Source organism: Engraulis encrasicolus, chromosome 9 (assembly GCF_034702125.1).
Source record: "Engraulis encrasicolus isolate BLACKSEA-1 chromosome 9, IST_EnEncr_1.0, whole genome shotgun sequence".
Lineage (NCBI taxonomy): Eukaryota > Metazoa > Chordata > Actinopteri > Clupeiformes > Engraulidae > Engraulis > Engraulis encrasicolus.
In genome coordinates, this window is record NC_085865.1 from 9,959,783 (window position 1) to 9,985,829 (window position 26,047).

Genomic DNA, 26,047 nt, shown 5'->3' on the forward strand with positions numbered 1-26,047 from the left:
AATAACTTCTCTTTTGAGAAACTCACCCCTGTGACGGAGGTTCAGTAGTTCACTGCTGTGGGCTCCTCCAGTGCTGAGATCATCGGGTTTAAGAACTTTGCCCGTGTGTAAAGTAAAGTAAAGTAAATATTTGTGCAAATTAGCATTTGATTGTGGGTAAATTTAGATAACTTTTGACAAGTAGCCTACAAACTCTTCCTTTATGGATTTGGATGAAACGGCGCCGACTGTCTTCCTATTGGATTGGACTATTGATCCTGTGATTCTGACAGTGGGGGTTTGGCCAAAGCCTTGGGTAGCATTTTACATAAAGCACATTCTATAGTGCATTATTCATAATTTATCATTCATAATTTATTTATAATCAATTATAATGCGCATCATAATTAGTCACAATGCATTATAGCTACACTCATAATGCTTCATAATGTATTAAGGTCAACAGTTATAACTAAAGGCTACATCTAGCTTAAAATGCGTTATAAATACATTTATTCATTTAGGCCTATTTATATTTTAAGGCATTATAAGATAGATGTATAGTTATACTGTTTATATAACAGCCTACATTATGTAGCATTATGAGTATAGCCATAATGCAATGTGACAAATTCATTCACATTATAATCCATTATAAATGTTCATAATGCACTATGGGCTTTCAGGTAAAGTGTTACCAAGCCGTGGTAATAGACCTAATTACCAAATTAACTTTTTTCATCAACATCCAAAACGGGTCGATGTTAATCTTACTAGCCAAACATTCACTCACTCAATGGGTCAAAGTGGCTGGTCACTGCCAAACTGAAATATCATCACCAGCAGTTGACTGGTGTTAATTTAGAGCCCTGCCTACTATAGGCCTACTGATAGGAAAATGCAATGCAGTGCACAACATTCCCCCCCCTCTCTCTCTCTCTCTCTCTCTCTCTCTCTCTCTCTCTCTTCTCTCTCTCTCTCTTTTAACCGTTGAGTGAGCACTCAGCAGGTCTAGGCTGCAGCAACTCTTCCACATCAGTGCAGTGCTGACAGTTATGGCACGGCCAGATGAGCCAGTGGCGATGATCGTTCAGTTCAGACAAGTATTTTTTTTTATTAATTAAGATTGTGTTGAAAATGGACCGTTAAATGTGGAGCTGCCCAATCACATAGGCCTACCTTTGCGCACTACTTCTCGCACAGAGTTGAGGTTTCGCACTGGAGTCGACAATGCGCGCAGTAACGCAGGGAGTAGCATTCCGTGCATAGCGCCAGTGAGAGTCAACAGTCAAAGCAGAAGGGAAGCGAAGGAGGGAGGGGGAACTGTTGACTCCTGCAGAGGAAGCCGTAAAGTTGTCTGGTTGCTCATTCAGTCAGTCTGACCAACACTGCGCGCAGCAGGACACGCTGTGGATGCAAGAATGCCATGGAGTGATTCTTTCTGACGGATCAAATATCGTTTATCCAAGTTAATCTCTGCCATTTCCTTACTCTTGCAGTATCTTCTTTATACTGGAGAACAAAGTTCGCATAGCACATGCTATTGGAAGTAAGGCTAAATTGCAATATCTGATTGATAACGTGATGTTAACGGAACTTACAGCGATATTCGTTGTGGGCAAAGGTTGCTTCTTCGGATAGCGACGTCGTTTGGTATCTCCCGACTATGGGGATTTTAAAGTGGAGTTTGTCCTTTTAAACGCATGATGAAATCTTTGCCATAGGTGGAACTTCTGTTTTGTACTCTCAACTGGAATCGACATAAATAGACAGCGAAGACTGGACCGCGCCTTGCCTTCATTGCTTGCTGACAGTGGTTGGATTTGTCGTTGACTTTGACAAGAGCATGTCAGCCAGTCGCGCAATGTGAGATTGACAGCCCCAGGAATGGCTTCGGCGATATTCGAGGGCACCTCTTTGGTCAACATGTTTGTCAAAGACTGCTGGGTTAACGGAATCCGCAGACTTATCATAAGCCAGAAAGGCGAGGAGGAGGAATTCTTTGAAATTAGGACTGAGTGGTCGGACAGAAACGTCTTGTACTTGCACCGAAGTTACTCAGATTTTGCGAGACTGCTGAAAAGGCTTCTGAAATGTTTTCCAGAGGACAGACGAAAGCTGTCGAAGTCACCACTAATAGACGGTAGGTGTTTAAAAGGTGTTTGTGCGTAAAACATATTTGGCTAGGCAATCTGGGAACGCTTAATGGGCATTGAACGTGTGACAAAATGTAAATGACTTATGCCAAATTGAGAATTCGTGGTTAATCTGTTCTGACAGCAGGAGGGTGTTCTTTTTCGAGTTCAATGATGGCCTACATTTTTGCATTTAAATTCACATTTCATCAACTGGTAGGCCCAATTTGACGCATCCTGCACACGGCATAGGCAATGAAATCTCTACTCTGTTCTTGCAAGGATAATTAAGCATATGGTACACTCAGGGCAGGCTAGTACTTTCTTACAGTAGCTGTCATCTAATATATCCCATTGACCTCGGCTGTCCATATCCTTTTGCGTAAACAACAGCACTCACCATGACTCCAAACAATATACCAGGGTAAACCTTTCCACCCTGCCGTGTCCTCATCAGCAGTAACAGTATTTACACCAGGTGTGAGAGATACATACTGTAAGTCTTGTATGTTTTATTGAGTAGGTTATTCAGTTGACACATAAGTGAATGTGGATCAGTCACTTAAGTAGGCTAATAAAAGTTTTGCTTTCAACCACAGGATGTCCTTATTCTCTGTTACAAGACAGACAGTGTTCGTGTTCCTCTTCATGCGTTGTACTCTTCTTACAGAAACACAAGCACACGTTGATGCCATCTTTTAATGGCAAGGAATGTAGCATGGCCCACTTGTAAAACAAATGACCCTAGCGTGGCCCTCTCATAAAATTAAATCTGATACTTGCAATATTTCTGGTGTAGGCATAGACCCTACACCTAAACATCCATTGGGTTGACCCTTTATTTTAATGGTTCACTATTACAGTTGATCTACCGCATTAGGTACAATGTAATAACCAGTGCAACAATACTTAATACCATGTAATACCAGTGTAACACCATGTACCAACACTAACCCTAGATGTAAGTACAATATTGTTACACTGGTTATTACATTGTACCTAATGTGGTAGATCCACTGTAATAGTGAACCATTACAATAAAGTGTTACCCTATAAGATCTTGGGGTTATAATTAGGCTGTGAAAAACAGGGTCAATTTTGATCTGTAGCCTACTGTACTTTCTCATGACACTGTTACTGAAGGCAGCCAGACTGTTCCATGTCACCGCATGGCTTTCAGGAAGTGGGATGATTAGCCAGACTGATGCTAGTGTACACTGACTCACACGTTCGTTCATTCATGTGATGTGAAATGTAGATGCTGTGACTGTGTGTGAGGCTATACTAATGGGTGGTAGGCCTACTTGGGTTTCAGATTTCACAACCCCAATATTTGTCTGAATGTGTCATTCACTAAAAGAGTTAAGCTGTGACATCACAGGGGTGTGGCTAGAAGTTTATTGACCCCCTGAAAGTGCACACCCCCCACCCCCCAACCTCTGTGGGATCATGTGTACTGTCTGTCTATCTGGGCCCCCGGAACGGTCCACACTATGGCTGATATCACTTGTGTAAAGTGCACATGTTCCACACTTGGTGAAAGTGCACGTGAGCCAAGCACCTATCCGCACCGTAATCAATTCTCTGTACCTAAATAACTTAAAGTCGTCACTTTGGATACAACTAAAACATTGGCTAGTAACAGTGATATAATGTAAGACATTTCTGGCTCTTGTAATACGTAGGCCTATTATTTTAAGTCAGGCTATTCAAAAGTTTCTAAAGCACTGGTTCTCAATCTTTTTTGAACAAATGCCCCCTGGGCCTCATCATAAGCCTGTCAACGTCCACTTGACCCCCTCATAAGCCTGACAACGGCCCCCTTAGTATTGAAGAAAGAAATGGACTAATGCCCCCCCAATGGTGACTAAGCACAGCCCCCACTCAGTCTCCTTCTCAATGCCCCCCAAGCCAAGGGCTACTTAATGACCCCTGGGGGTCTGTAAAGCCCCCGTTGAGAACAGCCTCGAAAGACAGCTCTAAAAGGATTGTTCATGAGGAGCAGACCGTCTCTGTTAAGCTCAAATGAGAGACATTCCCACTTCCAGGACCAAAAACAGCTTAGTGTGGCTTTAAGGCTCCAATTCTCTGTGACTACACATTGTCTACTTCACGGGACACTTTAAGGGCTACTGCTATTTTAAGACAGGAAGGGAAATGGCTCACTGTCACATGTCATGTCTACAAGACTGCCTTCCTTTATTTGGTGAAGTGTCATTCTTTGAAAACCCACTTCCATCATCCATTCAAAGGAATGTGTGTGTGTGCGTGTGTGTGTGCGTGGGTATGTGTGTGTGTTTGTGTGTGTGTGTAGCCTATGTGCACGCACGCACGCACGCACGCGCGTGGCTGTGTGTGCACATGCGTGGGTGTATGTGTGCACGCATGTGTGTGTGTGTGTGAGTGTGCGTGTGTACGTATGTCCGCGCGCGTGTGTGTGTGTGTGTGTGTGTGCGCGCGTGTGTGTATGTGTGTGCACGTGTGTGTGTATGTGTGTGCACGTGTGTGTGTGCATGTGTGGGTGTGGGTGTGCATGCGTGGGTGTGGGTGTGTGTTTGTGCACGCGTGTGTGTGTGCGTATGCATGGGTGTGTGTGTGTGTGCACATGTGTTTGTGTGTGCATACGTGTGTGTGTTTGTGTGTGTGTGTGCACGTGTGTTTGTGTGTGCATACATGTGTGTGTTTGTGTGTGTGTGTGCACACACATGCGTGCGTGTGAAGTGGAAGTGGAAGCATGTTTTAGTCTGTTTGCTATATGGTCTTTATTAAGTTACTTGTCCACTTTCCTATGATTGGCACACTCATCAGTGATCGAATGTTCTGAGGTCTTGCACAGCCGAGACCTTGCCTGGTTAACACCAGACCTAATCACAAGTGAGATTAGGTCTGGGGAGTTGCCTATTGTAAATTCCGTAGGGGGCAGAATACTTGCCTATTATGACACACTGCCCTGATCTCTGATTGGACAGAGAAACTGTAAAGGTCGGAATGCTTGGCCATTATGACACAGGGACCATGATCTTGGCCGTTATGAGTCATCCTCGCCAGACTGTCTTTCAGATCGAAACGATTGTGTAGAACTAAAGGCAGTATGGGAGTTCCCAGGCTTGCCGAGACCCAGTATTGAACCCACAACCTCACAACAACTCCTGTATTGAAGACAGATGTGTTACTGAGTAGCTCAGTTGTTGTTTTGGAAGGAGATTTACTGTACCAGTGATGCCGAGCTGTGTTGACTGGTATCCGATAACCATGCGCCTGTTCATCTATCTGCTGTGCTGTGGAAAATGAAGCATGGGAGCCCTATCTCACGCCTTTCGTAAAGTCTTCACGAAAATAATATATTAATTTTCGTGGTGCATTCACGTTATTGCCCGCCTTTCGTAAAGTCTTCACGAAAATAATAGATTAATTTTCACGCTGCCTATTCACTTGAATTGCCTCACTGCTGCTATGGTTATCCAAACGTCTGCAGGGGCTGGGAGGGGGTGCTGACAGAACACTGCTGATACACTCGGGACTCACTAATTCGACGCCCTTTCGGTATTTACGCCTTATGTCCCCTAAACCTAAACATAAACCTAAACCTAACCTTAACCCTACTTAACCCTAACCCTAACCTTAACCCTAACCTTAACCCTAACCTTGACCCTAAACCTAACCCTAAATTGCTTGTTTGAAATGTTTGATTACCATGTGACAGTAGGCTACCGAAAGGGCATCAAACTAGTGGGTCGCTAGGCAACAGTCGGGCAATTCAAGTGAATAGGCAGTGTGAAAATTAATCTATTATTTTCGTGGAGACTTTACGAAAGGCGGGCAATAACGTGAATGCACCACGAAAATTAATATATTATTTTCGTGAAGACTTTACGAAATGAGTGAGATACGGTTGGAGCATGGAACAGGCTTAATCTGGCAACCCTTTTGCATCCATCGTTCGATTTCCTCAGCAACATTGCTGTGAAACGTAAAGCATAAACTTGCTATCAGCCTACTATGGCATGATTTGAAAAGCCACCAGTTAGACCAAGAAAAAAGATCCATGCAACACATTGCCTTCATGACATTGGTTCTTTTCTATGTTTTATTCTTCTCTATTCAGTACAAGTGCACTCTCTGCTTCTCTGCTTTACTTTTGACAGAGGCCAACCCTATTAGAGTTTCTGCTTTACTTTTTCTACAATACAAGCATATACAGATTCTCTGATTTACTTGTTAAGTTAACAGACTGTTGTTAGGTTGCCAGGGGCGGAACACTGGTATTGGGACAGGGGGGGGCGAGAGATGTGTCAGAGGCGTTGGGCCCACAAAGTATCATAGAATGGGGCCCCTACAAGATGTTTGGCAATCGAAAGTCACTGACAGGGGGCCCCCCAAAGTGGTGAGGCCGGGGGTTCCTGGCCCCTATGCCCCCCCCTCTGCTCCACTCCTGTAGGTTGCTCATCTTGAGCAAGCAGCCCATCTGGATAGAACACCAGAGTGAGAGTGAGGACAAGTCCTATATTTATCCTCTCTCACGTCACACTGATCCTCTGCAGCCCAGTAGGCCTACCTCAGACAGACGTGAAGTTCGCAAGACGTATGAAAGACTCATTTGGACTCACTGGCTACTTTGTTTGTCATCAGAGTGCGAATTGAGGACTGAGTGACTGTTTTGACTCAGATGTCCTCCCGGGACGAAGGAGAATCTCCACACAGACAACGGAGGACTTATTATCTTAGCACGACAGCCCTGTCATTCACAGAAGTGGAATGTGAAATTCTCAAGATGTGACTGTACAACAGCTTAGAGAAATCTGCCCTACAAAGGCAAAGTCCAATAACTATGCCAACATTGAAACTGAGAAAAAAGGCCTTCAAAGTATTCACATTAGTTAGATATTGAAGTTTGACACAACATTATCTCTAAAATGAGACACAATAGGACCATAAGGCTTTGTCAAAAGATAAAGATAGTGTCATGGAGACCATTTTCAGTCTGAACTCAATTTTGACAAATAAAATATGTAGTTACTACACTTTGCCTTTGTAGGGCATAAATTGTTACACCGTACAGAACGCCTTCCAGTTTCCTTTTCCTGAGTGTCTAATGTGCCCTGATGGGAATTCTAGGACAGTGTTCTTCATCAGGGTTCTAGAACTTATAATGGCACTGGCCAAACCTTTGAGTCATGCGTTTCTCACTCACGTCACTTCTATGAATGAAATTCCTGATGACAAGTGGGTGAGACATGCACTCCAACAATTAGCCCTTGTTGATATTGCAACAAGTGCAAGTGAGTGCACACTATTTTAATCCCAAAGGGACATTTTGTCTCTACCATATACACACATACTTATGAAGTAGTGACAAAGACTTATGATGTAGTGAGCTCACATTTGTCGATGACATACTAACTCAGAGCTGTGGGCGAGCTGTCCCTGCTTTGCTTGGGATGAAGTGTGATGGTTAGCGTTTTGGTGTCCATATAGGGAAGCTCTGGTAAGGGCTGCTAAAACTTGTCAGTGAGTGGCAGTAGTAGCCTATCGTTAAGTACAGTAGGCTACAACAAAGAAAAAAGTCGGCATACGGAATGGACCTGATTATAAGAGAGTTTTGTGTAGCCTCTTACTGCAGCAGGGGTCGCCGGCGACCCTATTCACTTGCTGAAAATGCTTAACTACATCATAACAACATTGCCATGACATTACAGAGAGCCATAGTGCTGCGCTGGGCCCCCTAGCTCCCTGGGCCCGGGACAGCATATCCCTTTGTCACCCATCTGCAGGCCTGAGTATAATGGTCGCTCCATGAAGTTTTTCTGTGTTTTTGGCACTGCCGCATGTTTAAGGGTCAAAGACGTGCAAAATGAAATAGTCATTCAGTGTAACGGATACCTTCTGCTGACTGTAAAAAACATGACTCGTTTTATTTTATTTTTTGTCCAGCGAATTCATGAAATCCTTGTCTGTCATCCAGTCATTTGAAACAATTTAAAAATTGTGTTTTTTTACCGTTACAGTCAGCAGAAGGTGTCCGTTACACTGAATGACAATCCCATTTTGCACGTCTTTGACTCTTAAGATGAAACTCCCCTGTCACAGCTCATGTGCTCCCTCATCGTGAAGACTGGACTGGGGGAGAGAAAGGGCCCGGGCACTTTTGGCTTAAAGGGCCCCCTCTTAATTAGTGGCGTAAAACTGACTCACCGGTGGGCCCCGCACCCTCATGAGCCCCTATTTTCAGATATGTAAAAAAAAATTAAAACATTTCTTTTAAACGTTTCTGAAAATAGGGGCCCACAAGGCTACAGGGCCCACCGGGAAATGCCCTGTATGCCAGATGGCCAGTCCAGCCCTGGCTACCGTTAGTGCCCGATGACTGCAGCAACAGGGTCCATGACAAAGCATTTCAAGTTCCCTCTTTTGTAGCGCCTGTCCTGATCATGTTGATGGTTTTAAGTCCTTTAAAGGAGCGTGTTTATATCCACACACCACCACATACATGAAGGTCACACATGAAATGACGAGGGAACAGATTATGGATATGCTTGGGTTGTGAAGTCAAATGACTGAGATGAGATCTGCCATTATAACCCATTACCTATCTACTTCGTGCCTTGTGGAACTTATTTATATAGGCCTATTTACAGGGCTTTTGTGTCTAGTGCTTATAAGACAGTCGTGGTATGACAGGAACAGACTGGGAGAGAGAGAGAAATGGGACAGGGTTGGCAAAAGACCCAGCCCAGACTCGAACCCGGGTCGCCATGTAAGCCCATACAGTATGTGAGGGGCTTGGCAATGGCATGCTGTGCCTTGCGGAACTTGTGGAGCTCTCCATCCCATTTGATTAGGGTTAACTTTATTTATGTTCATGTCTGACTTGTAGGCCTACATTTCTTGGTTATGTTATTCGGCATAATTATTGTTAATCAGCACTCTGTTACTGGTCCCAAATGTTGTTTTGCAGTTGGCTGCAACTGCATTTGGCTGCTGGTTGTTGACATGATAGTAACTCTGCAAGTAATGTTTGCATTACAATGCCAAGCCACACAACAACAAGCTGACCTCAATCACCAAACCAACTACCTGTTGTGGCAGCGGGCAGCCACCTGTTGCCTATTATTATGTCCCTGTTATCTTCAAATTATGTGAGATGCATTAAGACCTCGTTGACTGTTTGTCATGTTAGTTTGTCTGTATATTGCAAACCGCATGGCCTTTATCTTGCAATCTGCAATTGCTCAATCCACCTGACAATTGCTCAACCCTCCGTGACTTTGCAGGGATGACCAGGGCTGGACTGGCCATCGGGCATAGCGGGCTTGTCCCGGTTGGCCCTGCACCCTCGTGGGCCCTGATTTTCAGAAATGTAAAATAATATATACATAATAATTCTGAAAATAGGGGCTCACGAGGCTGCGGGGCCCACCAGTACGTAGTCAGTTCTGCGCCATTCATTTTGAGGGGGTGGCCCCTTTAATCCAAAAGTGCCCGGGGCCTATTTCTCGCCCCGTGCCTTTGCAGGGATGACTGTTCATTTTTGGTCTTGTGTGCCATCAACCTGAACATCAGACATGTGTGATGATGCATCTAAACAGGATGGGTATAACTGCTTGGGTATTCTGCCCTACAAAACAAGAACGCAGTAACTCTGAAAACTGCAAACTGAGAAAAAAGGCTTCAAAGTTTCCTATATGGCGCGACAACTGTGTTGTCGGTAAAGTGGTGGTGACACTTCCTGGTAATGCTTTTTTAGGATAGAAATTAAATGCACACAAAATAACGCAAAAACAACATTTATGTGTCTTTTTGCCACAAAAAAACAGAGTTACTGCGTTCTTGGCTGGTATTACTGCCACAAAATGGAGTTACTGCAGGAGTTACTGCGTTCTTGGCTAGTATTACTGTCTACTCCCAAACCATTCCCATTGGAAAGTGCAGCAGTAACTCACCGACTTACTGCGTTTTTGTTTTGCACGACGTAACCTTTAATCCAACACCAATTTTTTTTGGTCATTTTTGCACTTTCAAAATGATTTTTCTCTAAAACGGGACGGTGTTGGACCACCATTTTTTTATACAAGACAAATGTTCCGATATACATTTTTTTCCGACCATTTTGAGTTACTGCGTTCTTGTTTTGCACGGCAGTATTATACAGTAGCTTTGCCTCTGTGCCTTATGCAGTGCAAAAGAAAATACTCATTCGCCACATACGTAGGTATTTGTTCTATTTACATGTAAGAGTGTGGGTTTTTGAGCATACAATGCAAGATCCTACAATTCCATATGAAGAGCTCTTTTCCAAAATGAGATATATCCATTTTATAGAATGTTGGCAAATTGACATTTTTGTATTGGGCATTCCATTGAAATGCATTGCAAAATGCATTTTTATAGAGGTTTTAAAGTATGTTCTCAAAACATTTGAATGGCAAGAATTCACACATAGATGATAGGACCTCTTAACAGTCAATTCCAATATTAAAATGCAAAAAGTCAAAAATGGTGTATATAGCGTTTTGGAAAAGAGCTCTTCATATTTTATTGAATGACGCCCAGAATTCTATAGAACTTTCACTGCCTGAACATTCCCGTCACACCTGTGTGACGGTACAGTCTTAAAAGTTAACAAGAAAATCAGTAAATAATCTGTCAATAATCAAACACAAGCAGGTAATTGGAGTGCTTCTGGGTCTTCACCTTTTTTCCTTGGTGCTCATCAGTGTAGGGGCTCTCAAACTTGGTCCAGGTAGACAGATGCTGAGGCACTCAAGGTTGCAATTTTTTTTACTTTTTTTTTTTGTAGCCAAATAAAAAACAAACAAAAAATGCAACCTTGAGTGCCTCAGCATCTGTCTACCTGGACCAAATCTGTCAATAATATTCAATCAGATGACATTTGATTAAGATCACAGATGGAAAGAGTTTCCCTTTTTCAGGCCTTTTACTTTCTCATATTGGTTTGTCCACTGCTCACTGCTCCTTATTGCATCTCATGGGGATCCTGTATCACTCTTGGGTTGTTGTCTAGGCTTGTCCTTTGATAACGGCCAACGTTTTTGAAGACAATTCCCAAACACAGTCCATCCTGTGGTGATAGGACGGTAGCCCTTTGACGGTCACCGATTTTCGACCCGTGTCGACATGCACTGTGTCCACCTAGGTCAATATCAAGGCTGTTCTGCAAACAACAACACTGGTGCTGACCCTCAGGGCTCAGGGGACCCACTAGTTTGACGCCCTCTCGGTACTTACGTGGTACGTCACATGGTAATCAAACATTTCAAACAAGCGATTTAAGGTTAGGGTTAGGTTTAGGGTTAAGGTTAGGGTTAGGGTTAGGGTTAGGGTTAGGTTTAGGGTTAAGGTTAGGGTTAGGTTTAGGGTTAGGGTCATATGACGTAAGCGGTAAGTACCGAAAGGGCGTCGAATTAGTGAGTCCAGACCCTCAGCGGGTCGTTGGAAAGCCCTAGGGGGGCTTTGAGATGGATACTCAGAGTGGGTGTCAAGTGTTCATACAGTACTGTGCAGCCCTTGTGTCTGACTATAAATACAATTGGATTAATGAGAGTAGGTGGTGTGTGTGTGTGTGTGTGTGTGTGTGTGTGTGTGTGTGTGTGTGTGTGTGTGTGTGTGTGTGTGTGTGTGTGTGTGTGTGTGTGTGTGTGTGTGTGTGTGTGTGTGTACGTGTACGTGTGTACGTGTGTGTACGTGTGTGTGTGTGTGTGTGTGTGTGTGTTTGAGAGAGAGAGAGAGAGAGAGAGAGAGAGAGAGATGAATGGTTTCCTCTCTTCCTACAGGAAGTTCCTATAATGATGCAGCTGTCACTGGTTTCACTCAGACAAAAAGTTGCCCTAATGAATAAATCACAAATCCTAAACCCATAAATCCAGGCCAAGCACTACAGTATACAAAGGTGCCAGTGGTCGTTATGTAATGACCGAGGCTGGTGTTTGTGTCTTAAATCATCTAGTACAATAGCCTGGGGTCCTCATTTTCAAGAAAATGAGGACCCCAGGCTCTTCTATTTGATGATTTTCAAGAAAATGAGGACCTCAGGCTCTTCTATTAGGCTAGATGATTTACCTCTTAACTTAACCTGGTTTGCTCCTGAACTAGCTTTGTCATAGACCCCATTCCAACCATTACAGTATACAAAGGTGCCAGTGGTCTCTCTGTGCTGTTATGTAATGGCTGAGGCTTGTGTTTGTGTCTTAACTACCGCTTCTTGTTCTTGTGTTATTGTCTGACCATGAGCAGACATCCTGTCCACTGATGTGTACTGTACACACCAACATGACTTGAACCGATATGATTCACATCTGATCTCCGCTGAGCGAGCAGCTGTGTTTTTGTTAAGATGGAATGATGTTGTTACTAAAATACATGCCTGATTACCCTGGTATGTAGTTAGAGATCATTTTTTAACTAATTAGAATGATAGTAGAGTATTTGTCGTCTGTTGCTATCAGAGGATATCTTCCGTTTATCTTTTGCGTAATGGCATCAAGTCCAATGCTATACTATTGGTCTGTGTTTGTTTAGATTCTTTGTTTGTTTATATTCTGTGTTTGTTTAGTTCTCAGCCTTTTTTGAACAAACGCCCACCTTGACCTCATCATAAGCCTACCAACTCCCTCCTTAGTATTACTGTACGGTAAAAAATAAAATAGGCTAATGCATCCCCCAATGGAAACTGAGCAGCCCTCCTCTCAGCTGTATCCTTCTCAACACCCCTAGGCCTCCCTAACGCCCCTGGGGGGCTATAGAGCTCTTGTTGAGAAACGCTAGGAAGATAGATAGATAGATAGATAGATAGATAGATAGATAGATAGATAGATAGATAGATAGATAGATAGATAGATAGATAGATAGATAGATAGATAGATAGATAGATAGATAGATAGATAGCCTTTATTATCTCCAAATGGAAATTCATTTTCATTTCATTCACAGTCAACATGAAGACATAAAGTATGCAACCCAATACAGGACATCAAGCGTCATACATGCATACTCACACACAAATACTGTCGGGCAACATAAGCGCACACTCACACATACACACACACTCAGACACACTCATACATGCATACTCCAACACAAATACTGACGGACAGTTAGTCAGCCGCCCCAACAAACACCAGCGTTCTAAAGTTGGCTCCAGTGCTGCTTCCTGCCAGCTCTGGAATGTTGGTGTCTGTTTGAGGCAGCATGAAAGCAGCTAGACACAAGGGGTATGCTAAGAAGCTGGTTCAGGAGCAAACCAGGTTAGGTTAAGAGGTAAAGCATCTAATAGAAGAGCCTGGAGTCCTCATTTTCTTATGGCTCTCCTATTAGATGATTTACAGCTTAACCTTACTTAACCTGGTGAGTACCAGGAACCAGCTTCTTCAGTTAAGAGGTAAATCATCTAATAGAAGAGCCTGGAGTCCTCATTTTCTTCCGTTTCTTAGTACCCCCTGGAGTAAAACCAGCGAAGGTTAGAGTGCAGTGGTGAAGAGGATTGGCAGATCAGTCAGTAATGGCTGAATGGACCTCAGCTGTTTCCCAATTCCTCCACCATCTCATCTCGCCCTCCCGTCCCGCTACTTTCCTGTCGCTATTATTGCTACCTATCCAGCCTCAACATAGTACTGTAGGTGTTTTGTCTTGTTAGCCTATATCTTGTTTAGTGTCTGTGAGAATGACTGGAGTCAAAACGGCAAAAGACACTTTTCTGTTTCATGTGTACAATGTGTACAACACGTTTTTATCTTATCTTACCGTATCTCATCCTATCTCCACTATCTTCACTGTCCTAGTAAAACTAGTAAAAGCATAAAAGCCCCCAAAATCATATTAAAAAGTCTTTTAACCCCTTAAGACACAACATTATAAATTAGCTGTTACCAGAATGGCAATGACCAAGTTGTAATGTATTAGTAAATACCCTGTGCACTGTCATGGTAGTGTAGTACTATAGTAGTTAACTTTCAATGTCTATTACAGTGTGCCACAGGAGGTACGGCGTGCATTAAGGGGCTACAGGCTCTGCCGTGGCTTAGCGGTAGGGCACTAGGTTACTACGCCGGCGACCCGGGTTTCGATTTCGGTCTGTGTTATTTGCCAGTCCTTCCCCTTCTCTCTATCCCCACTCCTTTCCTGTTCCTCTGTCACTGTCCTCTGTCACATAAACAAAGCCCAAAAAGCCCAAAATCTTTAAAGGGACACTGTGTGAGATTTTTAGTTGTTTATTTCCAGAATTCATGCTGCCCATTCACTAATGTTACCTTTTTCATGAATATTTACCACCACCATCAAATTCTAAGTATTCATTATGACTGGAAAAATTGCACTTTTCATACATGAAAAGGGGATCTTCTCCATGGTCCGCCATTTTGAATTTCCAAAAATAGCCATTTTTAGCTGCAAAAATGACTCTACTTGGACCATACTAGAAAATATTTGTTTATTACTCAGTAAACTTTCATGTAAAGATCACATTTGGCAATAGGCAGCCGAGTTTCAATGAGCAGCATAGTTGCAGTACCTTTTTTGACCATTTCCTGCACAGTGTCCCTTTAAGAAAAGAACTTTTGAAAACAAATGGCTGAATGATTCCATATCCTTCCAGCAGCAATATGATGTCAGCATCATGGCAGCATATAGCCTGGTCCTGACCATCCCATAATACTACCATTTCCATTTCGTATTCATGGTCTGGACTTTGTTTGATCTGACGCGATTGCAGGAAGTAGGAAGGGCATTTTCGGAAAAATCAGGATTTAACTTATAAGTTGTTGAACAAACATGTCTGACGTTTATCAATGGTGTTGTAGGACCGTTTAACAGACATGTCTGACAGAATATCCTACCGTAGGATAAAATTACAATGTAGGACCGTTTGTCAGAACACCGACAAAAATCCTACCGGTCAACATCGCTCCACAGAGGACAGGTACCAGATGTAGTGCGGAGCCAAGTGTCTTGGCGGAAGTACGTAGGACGGCGCGCGAGGCTAGGCAGCATGTAGTACAGGAGAGGTATTGAGTCAACACCACAACCAATTACCTCCTCGGCTCCATGTCCCAGTGGCGTGTCTGAGGTTCCTTTGTGTGGCTGAGAGCGAGGGCTACAGTATACGCATTGCCTGGATGTGATGGGCCCTGTATTGCCGTCATTGTCATCGTCATCGTCACGACGAGTGTGTGACCACAGGCATCGGTGAACTCATCGCCATAGTCTGGACAGCTGTGGCTGTTAGTCAGGAGGATGAACACTACAGTAACACTTGGTAACTGACAGAAGGCAGAGGAGACGTTCAGTCTCTATGGGACAATCTATAATGGTTAAATGAAAAACTACGGTCTAGTAACTTAACTGACCGAGACCAAATAAGGTCAGCTGTGACATTGTAAAATAGTATGCATAGTGATGTGATATTAAATATATATTCATATATAATATATTATATAATATCATTATATTATATTAAAATGATATAAGAATGATAACCATTCTTAAACACTTTGGAGTTTCTTTTGCCTTAAGACATGTAAAAGTTTTTATCTTTTACCTGACATGTTTCGACGGTGTACTTCCGTCTTCATCAGAGGGTCACTGTGATGTTGATGAGTGACGTGCTTTAAAAACAGCTGATGTTGTTGTGGAGGTGTGACCTCCCTGTCAAAAATGACAGGTTGGTCACACCTCCTGCTGTTAGAGTTGTCCTCTTAGGATGGTGGTCCAGGTGTGTGAGAGCATGTATGCCCCCTCATCCCTGTTCATGGTACTTGGGCTACGCTTTCTGATCTCCATAGACTCCTTAATCCAGCGGTGGTATCTGTTGTTCTCTTGCTGTATGACTTTTGCCTTGTCCCAGTCCATGATGTGATTTTCCCTCCTACAGTGGTCAGTTATTGCTGATTTGAGGTTCTCCTGTGTGGCTTTCTCCTTTACTGCTCTTGTATGTCTTTGTTCTGTTTCCCTTTCACACTCTTTTTTATGCTCGTTTTTCCTTATGTTGAATGTCCTCCCTGTCAGGTAAAAGATAAAAACTTTTACATGTCTTAAGGCAAAAGAAACTCCAAAGTGTTTAAGTTAAACAGTTAGACATAATAAACTTAATACATATGATGATAACCATTCGTTTTTATTGTCATCAATCATACCTTATTATTATATACATATATACATTAGTTATATTCATTATGTAAGCCTGTATTCATTAGTACTGTATGTGGGCCATATTTCTGAGAACATGAACATAGATGTCGCACATCAAAAGCCATGCTCCAGCACCAGACTTGTATCGTCGTCATTGTTTTCGTCATCATTAGCATGGCCACAGGCATCAGTCTGGCCACTCAGAGCAGACTCTTTGGTCTAGATTAGTGATTGGATAATAATGCCGTAGCTGTTTTTTAAAACACATAAACCACAGTCCACTGAGAATAAACAAGGTCTGTTGTAATATACTAAAATTACACTGAAAATTGGCATCATCATTGCAGATTATAGGTTATGGGGTCCTGTGACATGTCCAGTGCCAGCTTTGGTTTGTTAAAAAAAAAAAAAAGACAAAAAAAAGATTTTGTGTAACCTAATCCTGTAAAAAGTTTTTTTTGTCAATTGAAAATGGCTAAATGTATAGGTATTCTGAATTGAAAGGTTAGGCCAAATTATTATGAGTTGAAAAGTTACTGTAGCTCAAATTGTTTCATTTCCATTTGCTGTCTCCTTATGGGCAGTCATGGGTGAGCGGTTAGGGCGTCAGACTTGCATCCCAGAGGTTGCCAGTTTGTCTCCCGACCCGCCAGGTTGGTGGGGGGAGTAATCAACCAGTGCTCTCCCCCATCCTCCTCCATGACTGAGGTACCCTGAGCATGGTACCGTCCCACAGCACTGCTCCCCATGGGGCGCCACTGAGGGCTGCCCCCTTGCACGGGTGAGGCATAAATGCAATTTCATTGTGTGCAGTGTTCACTTGTGTGCTGTGGAGTGCTGTGTCACAATGACAATGGGAGTTGGAGTTTCCCAATGGGCTTTCACTTTTCACTTTCACTTTTTTATGGAGGCTCTGAGAAGTCACTGTTGTATGTGAGATTGGAAATGTCACCATAGCTGGCTTGTGCTCCAGTATGAGGTTGAAGCATGTCCCTCTGTGTTTATAATGCTCTTCTCTTTTTTTGTCATCCAGGGCTTGTCAAAATCAAGAAAACAAGTGATATTGAAGATAAGCTGAACGAAGTGGAGAAGTTATTGAAAAATGCAATCAACTTGCCTTGGAAGGTAAGAGCATGGCTCTTTTACTTGCTATGTGGGACAGATGATTAAACAGTAATAATAATAATAATAATAATAATATATCTTAGTTTTATACAGTATATACTGTATATATAAAGTTGAATGTTTGTGTTGGTAGACTTTATTTATCCCGCTGACCCATGGTCACCGGAGGAGGTGCGACAGGCAGCAATGCCCTGCAAATATTAATAACAGCTACCAGTAAATCCCATATATACAACAGTATATGTATTTATAATCTATATATATATGTCTTTTAATTGAGCAGTCAGCAGTGAGTACTTGACATACATGGGAAAGGGTTGGGGAATGTTGCAGGCTAGATTTGAACATACTTAGGTCATCATGGCCTAATGCAGGGGTCCCCAAACTAAGGCCCGGGGGCCGGATGCGGCCCGCCATGCCCCTTTGACCGGCCCTCCACATCTCTACACCTCACCATTTGAACTGGCCCAAAGAAGCAATCCTCACAGGAAAAATAATAATGATAAAATATACTTTTTAAATATTTTATTTTGTTCATCTACAGGCCTTCCTACAGTTTAATATTCACTAACCTAGTGTGAATCACCAGACGTTTCTTGCCTTCATAGTTTCTCTTCTCACTGTAATATAAGGCCTACCATTTCTATTGTATCACTCATAAACTGTCAATCACCATCTTTTTCTAACCTTTCCTTGATTTTTTTACATAGTTATTATAAATCAAAATGAATACTTGTGGTATTTCAAATTGAAAAGCATGTGAAGCACTCACTTCTTTTGCAAATCACTTATAATGATGAACTATTTTGTGCGATAAATTGTGGCTATAACAGGCAATGGCTGATATTATCTAGGTTTTACTACTAATTAATATTTAACACCAGATTCAGTGCAATAGTTGAAATTCAGAAATGCAAGGTTTATTAACTTGAGAGAGGGGGAGAGGAGGCCATTAGGCCCAAAGGCCTATCCACAGGCCTCCTCACCCCCTTTCCCTGAGGAGGTGTTACAGTATCAGGTACAGGTACAAGCGAGAAGAGCCCAAACAAAGGCCAGCATGTGAATTTACAGAGAGTTTACAGGAAGTGAGGTCATATTGAATGACCCAATAGCAAGGGCACAGTCAAGTCAAAACCTGAGGCCAGAGAACAAAGACAAAGTTTATTTGGCCCCTCACAGACTTACAATCATTCAAACACTGATTAAATAATAAGGCAAATATTGTGACAAATTCACATAGACAGTGTCATAATTACGAGCTAGGAAGTAAGGATAAAATGTCTACCAAATGTATTGAATACAATAGATACATTTTCAACTTGTCAAAATTCAGAAACTTTTTCACTTTTGGTCAATCAGGGGGCCCCTGGCAGGTGGGGGCCCCTAGGCTTCAGCCATATCTAGCCTACTGTATGTGTTAATCCTGCCCTGCTGTCCTTGTTGTTCAGTATTCCAGATCAGAGGTGATGCTAACGTTTTTCGAGCGCTCCCCACTCGACCAAATACTGAGGAACGACAACGTACACAGGATCCAGCCCTGCTGTCAAAGCCAAGTCAAGATCTCTGGTGAGTTAAAAAATAAGAAGGTAGAGAATGCGCGCTGTTAGGTTCAAACCCTTAACATTTGTAAATATGAAACACCTGAAATGAAAGACACAGAGAATCCTTAATTAAGTTTCAAGCCGGCTTGGAGAGCGGATGGGGAGAACCGTCAGTCACCATTTTCCCCACTCGTCCTAACCGCTGTAATATCTCCAAGCCATATTTATTGTAGGATTGTCCCTGATAACAATTATCTCTATCCGCTAAAGGGAAAAGGGGGCGTACCCGGATAGAGATTAATTCATTCACACACACACACACACACACAGACACACGAACACACTAGCCAGGCTGCGCCCTCCTAGTGACGCAACACCTTCGGCGGCGCTGCAGATCGAATCTCGATTGCAAGTCTATGATAATCAGGCAACGAACACATAGGCCTTGGCCTGCCATGTGGAGATGCAACTCTGTTGTGTTTGGGCATTCCATTGTTCTGGTACAGATAAAGTCCTCGCACAGTCCAGTTATCTTCTGCTTAGCCTTGAACATGAATTCTTGAATGCGAAAGGGCACATTTGTGCCAAGGCAACATGTTTGCTCTCATATGGAATAAAATACAGTTCCAACACGCGCACATCAGTGGTACAGGTGCTGCACAAAATAAAGTAACTGAAATAAATGATAGAATTCTGCAACACTGTTAATGCTCCCAGTGATTTATTTGCACAAACTTGTGTATGTCCCCTGAATATAACATAATTGTAATGTAAATGTAATTTCTAAGATTCCTTTACAAAATATGTCATATTTCATGTGAGATGCTGCATGATGTGAGATGCTGCATGCTGCATGAGATGCTTCAATGTTATGCATCTCAGATGCATAACATTGAAATTATATCGGGGGCCGGATAAAATGGCCTCAAGGGCCGCAAATGGCCCTCGAGACATAGGTCCCCCACCCCTGCTGTACACTGTAAGAGCACTGCCCGTCTACTTTTCCTTTAATACACCTCTGGTCATACCTTGCAGTGTCAGCCATCCATTGACTTGACTTCAAACTCCACTTCCTTTCCCACAGAGATCATGAGATCCAACGGCTTCTGTCTGGCCAATACAGAGACCATTGTGTTTGACGAACGCGTCGCACAGGAGAAGGAGAGGCCGTCCTCCACAGACTCAGCTGAGCATTCGTGAGTATTCTCCGTATTTCAGGCTATATGCCCACATGAAAATAAGACCTTACAGAAACAGAAAAGTTTTATAAAATCTTAATAGAGGAGATGGGCCACGTTAATAGTATGGGCCATATACCGTAACGTAAGTAAGCACACATTCCATGTAAAATGTTTATATGTTGCAGTTTATGGAACTTGTGTGCATGCCTTACTTGTACATGAGGAATATTAGGGATGAAGCATGGAATATTAGAATTGGGAATTAGAATTAGAATCAGAATTGGGAATATAGTATGCCATATAAGAATTGCATGGTACGTATTTTAACCATTTTTTTTAAGTTGTATATTTTCCGTACAGGTGTATGGTATTATTGTATTGAAATCATTGCTGTTCCAACTGTTCAACTGAGTATCAATATATATTGTAAGCCACTAATGCTTAAGTTGGCTCTATAGTTTTCAGTTTTTACAATGTAAGTGATAATGTCAAAGGATTGCGTCACCATACGTGTGTACAATGCGTGTGTACAATACTTGTGTACATGCTTCTGTACAGTTCTGTTCCTTGAATGTGAATGGTTTTCCTTCAGGGCAGGAAGAACCTCAGAGGCATTTCCTGTCCTGGGTGTGAGTAGGAAGTGAGGGAAGTCAGCCCAGAGCCTGCCATATTCATAAGTACCCTGCCTGGACCCATGACCGTTACCCCACTTTAGCTCCAAATGTTTTTTATGAAAGCGCATGTTTTTGTCTTGGCCTGGCCAACACCTTCAAGCAAACACCAAAGGTCATCTTTAGTCTGCTTGCTGTTGATTTTATAGAACACGAGATTGTGAGGTCCAAAGGTTGGACATTTTTTGCCCCATTTTCCTTGTTAATATTTCTCAGTTTGAGACATCGTTAGATCCACCTATTGGCTATAAATATTGTAGTGTATCCCCCTAGATCACATCAAATACCACGGGTGTCTTGAACTCAATGAACCTATGGAAATTAGTAGGAACACTAAAATGCTGTATGATAGTCCAGTGTCGATTGCGTTTTAGCGTACACATACCTAAGGAGTTAGATCTCGGTAACAGTGGACACAAATAATTTATCAGGAGGTGACAGTGTGTGCTACATCCCCTGCTGTGAGTTTACCTACATAGTACATAGTTATAGTAAGGAATGGACTCGTTGGCCTTGTTCACATGAGATATTTAATTCAGAATTGAATTAATTGAGAACTGAATTTAATTTTGAATGAAACTCTATTCCATTTTGAAAACATCATGTAAACGCCTCACAATTTGAAATTAAATGAAAGTGCAATGTGCACTCAAGGGAACTATTTAACTCTGAATTATTAATTCGGAACTAAAAACACTGTGTAAACGTGGCCATTATCAGGAATCCCCCTCCATGTACTATACATGTGTTTTTTTTTTGTAAACACAGTGTTGTGAGGAGGGGCCAGACACTGGCAGCCAACCATGTGAGCTAATTTTTTGACCTGACAGCGGTTGTGTAACAGTGAAGAATGCTCATCTGCTATCTTTTGAGTAGAGTACAGTAGAGTAGACTATTTTTATTAGTCCTGCGGGAAATTAAGGTGTCTGGCTTACATAAATACACAAATACAGATATACACTATAACCTAATACCCATTATCTGTGAATGGAAAAGCACTATACAAATGCAGTCTATTTAGCTTTTTTTTAAACCATATCCTGCGTCTGTATGACCAGAGAGAGTAGATAAGAGAGAGGTTCCATTGGCCCATTTTTTCCGGGTTCTATTGTCGCAAGGGGGAGGGGGGGGGAATCCCCCTTTAGGCAGACCTAAGGACTGTTCTATTCATTCTAGGAGCATTATAACACGCCCCTTTAGGCAGACCGGAACCTGGTCACGTTAGGTGCCCATAGAAACCTATCATGTTGGCATATCTCTATATACTTAAAGAATCTCTGGTATGACTGTGTGTATGTCTCTCCTGTATGTGACAGTGTGTACATCCCCAGTGTATAGCAGCTCTGTGACAGTGTGTATGTTGTTTACATGATGTTTAGTTAAGTTAAGTTTAGTTTAGTGTGTGTGTGTGTGTGTGTGTGTGTGTGTGTGTGTGTGTGTGTGTGTGTGTGTGTGTGTGTGTGTGTGTGTGTGTGTGTGTGTGTGTGTGTGTGTGTGTGCTGTGTGTGTACTCTTTATTCATTTAAAAAAATAATAATAATAATAAAAATAACCCCTCTTTGCAACTGCACTTGTTGTTCTGTATATTTCCTGTGCACTTTGTATTTGCTTGTGATGTTGGCTTGATTATGTCCTCTTTTGAAAGTCGCTTTGGTTATAAAGCGTCTGCCAAATGCAATGTAATGTAATGTAATGTAATGTAATTTATGTCCTCTCCTCTGCTGTGTGTGCAGGTGTGATGAGGACATGAGGGAGGTGGAGAGTCTTCCTGCAGAGGAGCCGGAGGAGCTGCTCAGCGATGACGACCCCGAGGTGTACGTCACCAACCTGTCCTACTATCACCTGGTGCCCTTCGAGACCGACATTCTGGAGTGACCAAATGGTGCCTTTCGAGACAGACATTCTGGAGTGACCAAATGGTGCCCCTCGAGACCGACATTCTGGGGTGACCAATGGTGCCTTTTGAGACAGACATTCTGGAGTGACCAATGGTGCCTTTTGAGACAGACATTCTGGAGTGACCAATGGTGCCTTTTGAGAGAGACATTCTGGAGTGACCAACAACTACTATCACCTGGTGCCCTTCGAGACAGACATTCTGTGTGACCAACTAAAATCACCTGGGTCAAAGACGTGCAAAATGGCATTGTCATTCAGTGTAACGGATGCCTTCTGCTGACTGTAACTGTAAAAAACATGACTCTTTTTATTTATTTATTGTTACAGGGAATTCATAAAAGCCTCGGCTGTCATCCATTCACTTGAAACAATTTAAAGATCATGTTTTTTTGCAGTTACAGTCGGTGGAAGGTGTCTGTAACACTGAATGACAAAGACGTCTTTGACCCACCTGCTGCCCTTCGAGACCGACATTCTGGAGTGACTGAATGGTGCCTTTTGAGAGAGACATTCTGGACTGACCAACTAAAATCACCTGGTGGTCTTTGAGACAGACATTCTGGGGTGACCAAACTGTCCTACACCACATTAGCCCGATTCGGACCTATGGACCCCCGGTAATTCGGAATAATTACGGAGAATGTCTGAGTTCTTAGTCCTCCGCGAATGTGCCATTTCCGCGACTGGTGAGGTAATAATTCCGCCACGAATTACTTACAGACGTCCTGGGGTAATTTCACATAGGCGCGGCGTCTGCACCCCCTTGTAATGTCTGTGAATTGAGTAAATAACAGATGTTTATTTATCCCGTCCGAATGCGCCCCGAAAAATCACGGAGGTCCGGGGGTAATTCCGAATTACCAGGGGTCTCCATAGGTAATATTTATCCCGTGCGAATCGGGCTATTGTTTCCTTTTGAGACCGTCATATTGGATTGAGCAACTACAGTAGTACCGCCTGGTAACCCCGCCCCTTTTATGAAACGTCATCGGTTCTTGTTTCTGGACCAGCTGTCAACTGGTCCTGAGACCCAGAACTAGCACTGGAACTGCCTTAGTGGAAAAGAGGTATTCGAGACTGGCATTCTAAAGTGACAATTGGTCCCTTTTGAGAGAGACACACTGGAGTGACCATTGGTGCCTTTTGGGAGAGATATAATGGACTGACCCACCTGTCCTCTCCAGCCTGGAGTTGGATGGTCACCACTGCATAAACTTAGACTGGAAGAAATGGGCCAGATGTTTGTAGCAAAGCAAAGCAAAGTAAAGCAAGCACCCCCCTCTGATAGCTGGAATTTCTGATTTTGAGTTGGACTGGAAGGTATGGATTAGGAGTAGTTCAAAGCCCACATATTCATAAAACGTCTGACCTTGGAGAAGGACAACCAAATGACTAGATCAAGATAATAAAGGATCTTTTTGCTCCCACTTTTTTTTTTAAATCTTTGCGGAACATTTTGGGTGATCCCCCTTCTTCAGACCTAGTTGAATCTGACTTTTCCATCTTCACCTGGAAGGTTGGATTGACAAGGCAAACCCTGGGTGCTTCTCGTCTTCCCTTTGGCATGATGCAATTGAGCAAAGGAAAGGTCATAAGAACATCTCGAACCTCAGTTGAGTTATCCTTGTTGCTGTGGAGTGGTGTTTAAAGTGATCATGTCCCATTTTTGGACATAAGCTTATTTTATACCTCTCCCTGAGTTAAATGACTGGGTTTTACCTTTCTCCTGTACTTCCTGCCGTTCTCTGAGTACGGCAGTACAAAGTTTACCTCCAGTTAACATTGAGTTCTTGGAGACCAGCTGGCGGCTAGCTGGTCTCATAGGACTCAATGTTAACTGCTAGCTTGGAGGTAAAATTTGGGCTGCCATACCCAGAGAACGGTTGAAAGTACAGGAGAAAGGTAAAACCCAATCATTTAACTCAAAAGAAGGTGAAAAATGAGCTTATTTCCAAAAATGGGACTGGATCACTTTAAGGGTTAAATGGGAGAAGAGGCACTGATCAAGTCAACATTCTCAAGTATGGAGGGAAGAGGACATTTTGTGATCGATCACAAAAAAAACCCCAAAAAACAAAAGAACATCTCAACTCATACAGTAGCTGCTATGATGAGAGATTATTGGGTATCCTTCTTTATTGTATTCTTTAATCAATCTCAGATATCCAAGGGCTGGATTTGTTTGGTCTTTTATGAACAGTTATGGACTAACAACACAAGTGACCTATTATGAATTAACATACATGCCTGCCTTAAACTGCCCTGTTTGCATTTTTAACTGTTGTAGCAATGAAATAGATATTTATTTTGGGCAATGAATGTCTAATGCCGGATGGAGTGTCTGTTGGCAAAAATGAAATGTGTTTTTGTGGGAGAATTGAAACTGTCCCTGTGGTTTTGCTGGATTGTGCTGTTTTTTTCTTTCTTTTTCTAATGCCTATGATTAAGCTAACTCCCCATTCCATTCAGACAGGACAGAAGAGGGTTGATGTGGATTGGCACGCATTTCCTTATAAAGCAACTCTATGGAGGGATTAGCCGTTGGTCCACACATTTTTTACACCAAAGAGGGAAAACTTTCCAAAGAATTTCAAGTGTTTTGTGGACAACGGAAGATGATCATGTGGGCTTGATTGCAGGCCATGTTGAAAAGAGTTGTTCAGCTTGGTCTTCTCGTTTAGGATCCAGTGTTCCTCACAGGAGCGGTTCTAGCCATTTTGGGGCCCTAGGCGAAACATAAACATGGGGCCCTCAACATTTTTTGCCATTCAAATATTTTAAAGGGACACTGTGTGAGATTTGTAGCTGTTTATTTCCAGAAGTCATGCTTCCCATTCACTAATGTTACCTTTTTCATGAATACTTACCACCACCATCAAAATCTAAGTATTCACTATGACTGGAAAAATTGCACTTTTCATACATGTTTGCCAGTTTCAATGAGCAGCATAGTTGCAGTACCTTTTTTGACCATTTCCTGCACAGTGTCCCTTTAAACCTGTATCAAATGCATTTTGCAGTGCAATACAATGGAATGTGTAGCGAAGCTCTTCATATGTCAATGGACCTATCACATGACTACTTATGGTTATGATTGGCTTACAAATTTGGTGATGGTCCCAATTTTATTTTTTAATTGTTGGTGAACTATGTCTCAAATAATGCAAAGCATGTTACAGTGTTACTTCAAATGGGGTAAAGTTGTCAGTGATAAAGTACAATGTAGGATAAGGTTCAAACTGGAGTGGCTATGCGTTCAAATATTGATTAAAATTTGTATTTGTGTATAATTGTGAGGACATTTGTGTGTCTCTTTCGAACGATTTACTGAGTCAGATGCACAAATGCAGTGTTTGTGACCAGAAATACTACTGCTA

At 42.4% G+C, this 26,047-nt stretch overlaps 1 protein-coding gene across 1 annotated transcript; it reads left to right on the forward strand.

Annotated features, from left to right (window-relative positions):
- Nucleotides 1-1,175: 1,175 nt before the first annotated feature.
- Nucleotides 1,176-24,568, forward strand: pxdc1b (PX domain containing 1b). The gene is made up of 5 exons (XM_063206468.1): nt 1,176-2,122; nt 17,287-17,378; nt 18,827-18,944; nt 20,004-20,115; nt 22,505-24,568. The coding sequence occupies exons 1-5, from the start codon at nt 1,867-1,869 to the stop codon at nt 22,644-22,646; spliced, it is 720 nt and encodes a 239-aa protein (XP_063062538.1). The 5' UTR covers nt 1,176-1,866; the 3' UTR covers nt 22,647-24,568.
- Nucleotides 24,569-26,047: the final 1,479 nt, after the last annotated feature.